General features: G+C 38.7%; 1 protein-coding gene across 2 annotated transcripts; it reads right to left on the bottom strand.

Moving 5' to 3' along the window:
* Nucleotides 1–2,480: 2,480 nt before the first annotated feature.
* LOC125240222 lies at nt 2,481–4,723 on the bottom strand. 2 transcript variants are annotated; one of them, XR_007178590.1, is made up of 3 exons: nt 3,933–4,723; nt 3,350–3,466; nt 2,481–2,651 (listed from the first exon to the last, which is right to left on the bottom strand). XR_007178590.1 is itself a non-coding variant. In XM_048148048.1 (3 exons), exons 1-3 carry the CDS (start codon nt 4,332–4,334, stop codon nt 2,617–2,619), a joined length of 558 nt encoding a protein of 185 aa, XP_048004005.1. In that variant the 5' UTR covers nt 4,335–4,723; the 3' UTR covers nt 2,481–2,616. The 2 variants fall into 2 exon arrangements, 1 of the variants encoding a protein (XP_048004005.1); XM_048148048.1 differs by having other exon boundaries at nt 3,929–4,723.
* Between the last annotated feature and the right edge of the window lie 5,588 nt (nt 4,724–10,311).

Here is a 10,311-nt window from a genome sequence, read left to right as displayed (position 1 = left end):
ATATGCCTTCCGGATGACAGGTTTTCTCACTCTTAACATTTTGATATTGTAAGGACCACCAAAATCCATTCCAGTCTTTTCAAAGACTCTACAAGGGGTTATTCTATCATAAGGTAGAGAACCCATCAACTGTTCGGCATGCTTTGCTTTTAACTTAAAACATATTATACACTTATTTATAACATACTTAACTTCTCTAATTCCATTAATTAAATGGTACCTTAAATTTAAATCTGACAGGACAAGCTTGGCTCCTGCATGCAACAGAACCCTATGCTCCTTTTCAATTAAATAGTGGACAATTTTACAGCCCTTCGGCAATATTATGGGATGTTTGGTAGCATAAGGTATGTCAGCATGTTGCAACCGTCCACCTACACGCATTAGGTGCATGCTGTCAAGAAACGGATTCAACGACTGAAGATTTGATTTGATAGGTAATTTTGAATCTAAAGCACTCATTTCTGGAGCGAAGTGCTCCCTCTGCACGTATCTGAGAACTACCTTTAAGGCAGAATCTAATTCCTCAGGCGTTAAACCACCTGACAGCCTGTCTTCTAATTTAACCTTACAGTTATTTATAAATCTATAGATATATGACACAATCCGTTTAATTTTGTCTATATTAGAACAGTCTGTGAAAAGGGGTAACGGTTCATTTTTTTGAACTACATGTGACACCTTTAATTCAGGAATGTCCTTTGGCATTTCATATCCACTTTTAGGCAAAAACTCAGCTGTTTTTAAAGATGCAGGTCCATAAAACCATAGGTCGTTGCCTTGCAATAAATGGGGTTCAACTCCCTTGACAAAAGATCAGCTGGGTTCTGTTGTGTAGGTATATAATACCAAGAGAACTCCTGTGTCAATTCCTGTATATATTTCACTCTGTTGGCAACATATACATTGAGTTTTAATGGGCTAGTCGTGAGCCAACAAAGCACAACTTGAGAATCTAAGAACAAATAAACCCTTACTTGAAATCTATCCTTAATGAGGTCATAGACTTTTTTGGCTAATTTGGCTAGCAACAAAGCAGCGTTAAGCTCCGCCCTAGGAATACTTAATTGCTTAATGGAATTCACTCTGGATTTAGAGCACAATAGGCCAACATTAATACTATCATCCATATTCACAATTCTGAGATATAAACAACATCCATGAGCCTTTGCGCTAGCATCAGCATAACCAATTATATCGATAGCTTTAGCTTTTGTGGTGTCTAAATTTCTTTTAATTATGATACTTTTCATTTCATTCAAACTTGCCGCAAACCTTTTCATCCCATCATTGAGGTGGTCGGGCAACGGAGAGTTCCAATCTAATTTTTCCAACCATGTCTGCTGTAAGAGCAGCTTTGCATTAACTATGGCCGGCCCGACCAAGCCTAAAGGGTCAAAAAGTCTGCTGACAAATGATAATAAACCTCTTTTTGTGTAATTGTCACAAACATCATGCCTAGGGGCAACCATTATAATAGTGTCAGAAGCCAAGTCACATTGAATGCCTAAAGTTTTCACAATTGGGTCCTTTTCATTGGAAAAGTCTACTACTGCCTTAGTTCGTAAGCTAATTGGGATATCATCCAATAAACCATCAACATTTGAGCACCACTTGTGCAGTTCAAAGCCACCTAACTTTAGTAAGGCTATCAATTGTGTCTTGGCTGCCAAAATTTGGTTCATATCATTGGCTACCAGGTTGACATCGTCAACATATGTGTTATATAACAAGGCTTCTGCGGCCAGGGGATAAGCATCTTTATACCTATTTACTAACTCTAATAGGCACCTAGTGGCCAGAAACGATGAGCTTTTTAAACCATAACTTACAGTTTGTAGCTGAAGGCATTGTATGTCTGAATTCTTATCTTTACGCCACAAAATATTTTGTAAAGGCCTGTGCTCTGAAGTTAACGAGATAGCTCTGAACATTTTTTGTATATCACAATTCAAAATGAATTTATATAGTCGAAACAATACTATAATACTAAATAGATCATTTTGCACAACGGCGCCGTTTAATAAAACATCATTGAGTGAGATTTTAGCCAAAGTGGGCATTGACCCATCAAAAACAACCCTCAGAGCAGAAGTTTTGCTGGAGGGGTTAAAAACAGGGTGATGAGCTAGGAAGTAAACTGCTTGACTATCTAAGTTATACTGTGAAAGGTCAATATATTTTGCATGACCTAATCGCACATACTCATCTATGAAAGCTTTATATTTTAAATACAACTCATCATCTTTTTTAAATCGCAACTCTAAATTCAAAAATCGTTTCAGAGCACATGACAGTGAATTGCCTAAGTACAAGTCTTTAATATCTTGCTTAAGGGGCAACGCCACTTCAAATTTATTATCATTTAAGACTACAGTGTCTTGAAATATTTTTTCAGCTAACTCTTGTTCAGAGCTGGCCTCTGTGAATGTCTCTGGGACCTTTTCAGTAGACCAAAATTGAGATACAATATTATCTAATTTACCTATGTCACTGTTGTGTGTTAGCTGTTGACAGCAATAATTTGATACTAAGTTGGATACCGGGGCTGTGTCGGAAGCACCAGCCAATCCAGCAACGATAAACCCAAAGCGTGTATTCTGCAGGATCAGCTTGCTAGGCAGGGCTGGCAGCTGCTCCGGCAAAAGCGCCTGGAAGAACACATGAGAAGCCAATAGTATATCGATCCTTGATGAAATGTCAAAACTGTCATCAGCTAATTGCACATCGGCCGGTATGTTTATTACTTCATTCCGGAGAGAAAACTGTGGCATATTAGCCGTAATATTATTAACAACATTGCATGTTACAGTGACACTATAATCTGTTACCATGGAATAAACCCGCAAGGAGGTCTGCATAGCTTTAAAGCTGGGTGCATCACACACACCTGAGAGTACTGACTCATCAGGGTACAATTGACATCCTAACCGCTCTGCTACATCAGAGCGCAAAAAGGTAATCTGACTACATGTGTCTAGAAGACAACGAACAATCATAGGTTGTCCATATTTATCATATACCTTAGCCTTAATGGTAGGTAAAAGATCATTGCCTTTCCTACTTAACAATAAACTAATATAGGCAGAAATGAGGTTATCAGCTGGTTCAATAGTGTGGGACACTGCCGCACACTGTTGAGGAGTAACTTCCTCATGCAATAGAGTGTTGTGCTTGCCTTTGCAGATAGCACATTTAAATGAGTATATACATTTTTGACTAATATGTTCATTTAAGCAAATATTGCATAAGTTGTTAGAGACTACAAAGTCTTTCCTCTTATGAGGTTCCAATATCTTAAAAGTCGAGCACTGATGAAGCTTATGGACAGTAGAATTGCAGTACTTACATTTGTTTATACCCGACTTAAGCGGCTTGGCCACTTTAACACTACTTGCAACTAAACTAGACCGGCGCCCTGAAGGCGTCCGCTCTCCCAGGGACTCCAAGGCAGCAGCCCGTTGCTCTAAAAATGTTAAAAAATCATGTAACTTTGGTAATTCATTGTTGCCTTGGTTTTCCAAATGGTAAGCCCTAAGTGTATATTGGTCAAGTTTCCTTTGCAAGATTGCAACTACAATTAAATCCCACTGAGAAACTGGGGCATTTAAATTTGTTAGCGCACCTAAATGTTGCCTAGTAGCTGAAACCAAATTTCTTATGCATCCTGCAGATGCCCTTTGCATGGGCGGTAAATCTAGTATGGACACAATGTGATGATTAACTACCTGCTTTTGATTATCATACCTTTGCTTTAAAAGATCAATGGCAATGGGGTAAGATTCAGTTGTGAGAGGTAAATAATTAATTAGCGCTAAGGCCTCTCCACTTAAATAAGTTTTCAAATAATATAGCTTTTCACAAGCCTTCAATTTTACATCTGCATCAATGACGCTGTTAAAGAGTGAAATGAAACTCTGGTATTCACCTACCTCTCCCGCGAACACTTTTAGATTTATTGGAGGCAGCCTAAATGGCGAGGCATTACAGCCTCCAGGAGACGAAAAGGATGGTTGCGGTGAGACGCTCGACGTAGAGGCGTCCAATGCCTTGTTTACTACACCCGCATAGAACGATTTGAGCAGATCATATTTCTCCTCGAAGTCCTCAACACGTTCGGAATCCGCAGGGTCCAACAATGAAATTTCAAGGTTGAGTTCCTTATATTCTTGAAAGGTCTTTTCAAGCCTATCATTCTTCTGCTGGTATAGCAGAGGGTCCGCATCGCTGCTAGAAGCAGCCTCCGCTGTCGCCTTAAAGGCCATCATCCTTGTAATGGCCGCCTTCGATTGTCCCCTGGCCGCTCTTAACCTTTTGAGATCGTCGTCGGCCATATTGTGACACACAACACGACTTCCTCAAAAAAATTACAAATTGCACACAATAATATAAAGTGCTGTTCAGGCTTCAAGCACAGAAAACCAATCGCGAAGCCCAGCCAGAAGATTGAAGCTGGCAGTTTAAACTATACAATCTGACACAATTATCACTAATTTAGTGATCTCTGAACGTGCCGTCAATTTCCACTATTATTGCTATGGTTAAACACACGTTAAACACCTGAAAATTGTTAGTAAAAGCTCGAAACACTGTGCAAACAAAATGGCGAAGATGCAAAGCTAAAGAGAAACACAAGAGTTTATTTATAATAACTTCTATGGCGTCGCCGAATGAACGATGCGGAAGTGAAGTGAATGAGCTCAGGAACAATCCCCGCCCGGCTGCTATTGGAACGGAACAGGATGAGCTGCGTTGCGCAGAGCCAATGAGCGCACGCGCTTTCCACACGAAGTTGGCCGCAGACCGGCCGCTGGCACCTGCGTTTCGTTCTTGCAAATTATGCGCACCGGAATGAACCTTAACTGCTCCGGTTAATTTTCGTGCACCACAGTTGTTAGCAAACAATTTTGCATAACCGAAACGCAATACCGTGAAGTTGCATGAAGTCAATCACCATTGGTTCATTTCTACCGGAAACGTATATACGGAAGTGAATTAAATTTAAGCACTTAAGATAAGAGTTCTCAACGAGCACCCAATAGTCCCAATACACTTGGTACCAATATTCATTCAATATGGCGCATATGGAAGCCAGAATGACTTGTAACACAAAATTGTCTATATAGATAGTCTTACACTGAGACCAATGTTAACGCAACTTGCGCTGAACACGAAGTGGTAGTCCATAAAGTTCACTGAACTATGAAAAACACTAAAATGTAACTAAACAAAGTTAGTTCATACGCGCACTGCACGTTTGAAACACGCTGTTCATTGAACACGCCCCGAAAATCGCATTCGGTATTAAATTTAAGTCCCATGGAGCATCGCAACCAGGAAGAGTCTGATGACAACTTGCCACCAGTATATAACTACGCGTACACGCACTGCGGTAAACGTAGATGTATTTGCAACTTGCAAAAAAGTTTGAGCACAGAACACCACATACACGCATCAGTCCAGAAAGTTCGCGCACTGCACGATGTCGACAATATTGAGTCAACCGTTGACACTTGCACAGTCACTGGCCACGTACATAGTTCGCAGACAGTCTATTGAGTGCTAACGGCCCTTCGAAGGACCAATTTATGTTAGGCACTGAATAAAACATAAAATTATTATTGAATGAAGAACTGTATTTCCACTTTTCTAACTACTACAACTTTTATAAGCTTAATCTATTAAGTTCAACCGCTAGCACGCTGTGCTAGGTACGCGGTAAGTTCTGTACTGAACGCTTTGACAGATGTCATTACATATAATTATTATGTACCGTCTTGTACAGTTTTGTTTCAAGTTTTCTGTAATTTTATTGAATAAACTTGGTACTTTCCTTAAATACCAGATTTTTCTAATTATTATGCGTTGCTAGTTGCTAGCATTTCACCACAACAAACAATTAGGTTATAGGCTCGGAACATGATTTGATAAATTTCAGTTCAGTACATTAGTAAAAGTAGTCAATCGGGGAATAGGACAAACTAGTAATTTTGTAGTGGCCGATCGAGGAATTAAGACAAACTGGTAATTATAACGATGGTCGTTCGACTCGTTCGGGGAATGGGAACAAAGAACTTTCACAGTGGCCGTTCGAAGAACTGGACGTAGAAAGAATTCCAATAGTGGTCTATCGGGGAAATGGTCAGACAAGGAAACGGCCTAACTAAGAAATTGCCCATATAGGAATTTGCATGGTGGTCGTTCGGGGAAGTGGCCGTAGGTGACCAGATCCAGTGGAAGTGGAAGTTAGGTAGGTAAAAGCTTAAAAAGTCAAATTTAATGAGTATATTTAAATGTTTAAAGTAGTTTAAACAAATAGTTAATTGATGAAAGTATAAAAAAAAACTTTTATTTTAGTTTTATGTAATTGTGGCTTCTAAAAACATACGCATTTACGAATAAGTATATATTATGTTGGACTTAATGTACTAACGATAGCACACTGATAATTAATTTTAAAATACTTTTTCAGTACAGATGGTCGTTTTTTTACGCACTAGTTCGAGAAGTGGTTCATTATATGCCAGGTCGAAACTTCGGAGGCTCATCTGTACTGTTTAATTTATAAGTTATAATTTCCTTTTTTACGCACTTGTATCGTAATGTACTATTATACGTTAAAATCATTTTGTTTATCTGTGTTTAAAAGTAATATATTTATAAAATAGCTCATGTATCGTGCAACATTTTGCAAACATAATGAGTTTCTCAGAAATTAGTTCTGTTAACTAAGAATATTTTGTTTATAAAAAAGGAATATTTATGAAATATTTTCTAATATTAATATTTAATACTTAATACAAAAGTTACTAAAATAAATACCTAAATAAACTTTTCAGGAAATCACTCACCATGTTCAAGATTCACCACAAAAGACACTGAAACATCCACCACCACTTATTACATCAACGATTTACTAAAACAATCCAATTTCTATGCAAATAACCTATTTCACGTTTATCCAATTAAATTCGGAATCGCGAACGCGGCCGAGGTTGCGCGCGACGACGTGCGTGCTTGCGGCCCGCGGGGTTCAGACTGAGATGACGGGCTGACGGCCGAGGGACAAAAGCTGCATTCGTCTTTTGGTGCAATTGCGTTTGAAGGGTTGGTGGTTAATGCATTTTTTTAAGGTCCGACCGAGATTCTCAGCCGCGAATAAATTGTAAATTCTTTATGAGATAATAAATATCTTAAACCAGAATAAATTGTACGAAGTCTCGGCCGATAATCTCGGTCGGACCATATATTTTTTATGATAGTTATGTTGGTTTGGGTGTTTATTTTGTAGGTAATTAATAATTTATTGAAATTAATTTCCATAGAGTAGGTACCTAGTCTGTAAAAAATTTTTAGATGAATTCTTTTGCTTTTTAAACTGTATCTTGTTTTTTTAATGCATGTTAATCATAAGATGTAATGTTTTGAAAAGAAGTGGCCCGCCGCGTTTCTTGCCGGTCCCATAGTGGATACCCCCCTCCAACTGAGGGGGGACTGAAATCTTCCCGAGGCTGAGGCGTAGGGTTAGAGCCGGAGTAGCTTTATTTGACGTTCATATGCGCATTGTGATATGTTACTTGGAAAATAAATATTTTATTTCATAGAAACGCTGCTGGTGGCCTAGCGGTAAGAGCTTGCGACTTTCAATCCGCAGGTCGCGGGTTCGATCCCCGGCTCGTACCAATGAGTTTTTCGGAACTTATGTGCGAGGAGGATGTTGATGTAGAAAATCTGGATTGTTTTGGCTGAGATGACGGGCGAGGGACGGGGGACAAATGCTGCATTTGTCTTTTGGTACAATTGCGTTCGAAGGGTTGATGTTTAATGGAATTGTATGTTATGTTGTAACTATTTAGGTATGGGATTATTTTGTAGGAAACCTAGATTATTCAATTTAAAGAGGCATTCATGTATGAAACAGTTTTATATGTAATATAGTTAAATTTGATATAAAAATATTAATAACTGTGACGCGCTCTTACCTAAGAACGTTTTTGCCTTTTGAGGCATATTAATATATTACCGCAAACGGTAACTTTATTTCTATGTAATTAACAATGTACGTCAGGTACCTTCCCCATTCGAACACTACTTTAGTAATATGTTTTACAGATATGACAATGATCTTTCAGCGACGTTTTTCTCGAATTGGTGATATCGTGATCATTGTTATATCCAAATAAAATTTCATACAATACCTAAGCATTGTCAGAATGGGAATTTTTCATGCACAGTGATCCTTATTAAAATTAGATCGGCATTATATCCTCCTTGGTTTTTTTATTGTAAGCAGAATGTTTGCTACGGGCGCTCTGCTACAGCGTAGACCCAAAAATATGTTCTTACTTCTTACACCTTTAATGCCTTGGATAGCGGACTAATTCACACGTACAACACCGACATCAGCCGGTCCTTCAAAAGGCTTACTGCCTACGTATTATGCTTCAAATTTTATTACATACGTATCCACATGGATAAGACATCTATCACTCTCACACTGACGTACTTGCCAAAGCGTGACGGATGCTTTATCCACATAGATAAGTCATAAAATTGGAAGCATGATACGCCGGCGCAACGATATCCAAAAGATATAAGATATGACTGCCACTATAGCTTTCTCTCCCCATTTTTTTTTTAATTATACGAATTTTTTTATGATGGCATTTGTGATGAATCTGGCTATCAGTCATAGTCATATATTGTAGTAATGGAAATTACCTGGTTCTATAATTCGCTATCGTCACATAGGTATTCAAATTCTACTGTCTATACAATATCAATAAGTCAGAATTGACTGTTGTCGAAAATTACTTTATGCGTTTCAAAAACTTTTGAAAATTACTCCCAATCAATATCGCACCTTTTCCCCTCTTTTGAATTTATTCTAAGCCTATTGGCATAAATTGTAGACGTTTCTGCTTGTCACAAAATTGAAACGATCGTATCTATCTTCAGGTTCTAGAGGTACATTTGTATAGAGCTTAACACTACAAGAACGTATGTTTGTATTTACAAACCGCGTCTAGTTTGGCACTCACCTACTGGGATTAGACTAACACTCCACACGACGGCTTAAATGTTCTGTTACTCTATTATTAACGTGGTTTAATCTACTTGGGTATCTGTGTGTTTGAGGATTATCAAACGGTCGACCGGACCGGTACTATCAGCTGCAAAAGTGAATGGAGAAAATATGAATAAATTCATTGATAAATTCGCTATGCACTGTTGCAGCTGACATTCAACTTAAAGTAGACGACTGGTTTTATGATATAGGAAGGAAATAAATTGATCGATCGCCTGAAGGTAACTGACTACCACCGCCCCCCTCACCAGAGCATTTGTAAGCCTTTGGAATGTATTAAGATAAAGAAGGGAGTATGCTTCTTTCTTGAAGGTTTTATGTTCGTATCGCTCCAGGAACTCTGCAGGCGACAGATAATACTGTTAACGTCTGTTAAGCAATTAACGCAGCAGTGTAACGGCCGCCGCCGTCAGCCGCGTTAGCTGGAGATCCGGGTTCGCTTCCCGGCTTCGCCATCAGTGGGCTTGATCGCTTTTTCTTTAGTGTATGGTATCTATTTCAGTTTATAATCTGTTAAGCAGGTTTTGGGAAGGACTATTGACCAATAAAAAATCAGTAAAAAGATTTCAGTTCATAATGATCTAATAGTTTTGTTATAGGTTTTAAAGTGAGCCCTTGGAGTGAGGTCTTGTAGTGTCAATTTGGGAAGGACTATTGACCAATAAAAAGTCAGTAAAAAGATTTCAGTTTATAATGATCTAATAGTTTTGTTATAGGTTTTAAAGTGAACCTTTGGAGTGAGGTCTTGTAGTGTCAATTTTCATACGACTAGTAAAAAGTGACCAATTGAATAAAACAACTGAAAATTTGTGAATTTCGATATTTGCGGTAGGCCTTCCGCACTCTCACGCGGTTAGATGCTTAGAGTGATCCTTTGGCACTCTATCTAAGTCAATGTTTGCATTCGTTGCTGGTTTTAGACAGTAGTCCTTCACTGTTAATCTGCTGTCGCCCCTGATATCCCCGGACCCCGCACAGTCGGCATAAAATATACTGTAACAGCTAAAGCACCAACTTAAGCATGCCTTTTTTTACCATTTATATATTATATTATTAGAAGCGCTGGTGGCCTAGCAGTAAGAGCGTGCGACTTTCAATCCGGAGGTCGCGGGTTCGAACCCCGGCTCGCACCAATGAGTTTTTCAGAATTTATGTGCGAAATGTCATTTTATATTTGCCAGTCGCTGTTCGGTGAAGGAAAACATCGTGAGGAAACCGGACTA

Source organism: Leguminivora glycinivorella, chromosome 2 (genome assembly GCF_023078275.1).
Source record: "Leguminivora glycinivorella isolate SPB_JAAS2020 chromosome 2, LegGlyc_1.1, whole genome shotgun sequence".
In the NCBI taxonomy this organism is placed as follows: domain Eukaryota; kingdom Metazoa; phylum Arthropoda; class Insecta; order Lepidoptera; family Tortricidae; genus Leguminivora; species Leguminivora glycinivorella.
Note: the sequence above shows the minus strand (reverse complement) of the source record. Positions and strands in the feature narration are given on the sequence as shown.

Excerpts from the sequence above, each read along its gene's own strand:
- LOC125240222 (XM_048148048.1), bottom strand. The coding sequence starts at position 4,334 with ATGGCCGACGACGATCTCAAAAGGTTAAGAGCGGCCAGGGGACAATCG. Across the intron at positions 3,467-3,928 it reads AGTGTTCGCGGGAGAGGTAG|AGCAACGGGCTGCTGCCTTG; the intron begins GTGAATACCAGA and ends TAACATTTTTAG. Across the intron at positions 2,652-3,349 it reads TAAGTCGGGTATAAACAAAT|GCGCTTTTGCCGGAGCAGCT; the intron begins GTAAGTACTGCA and ends GTGTTCTTCCAG.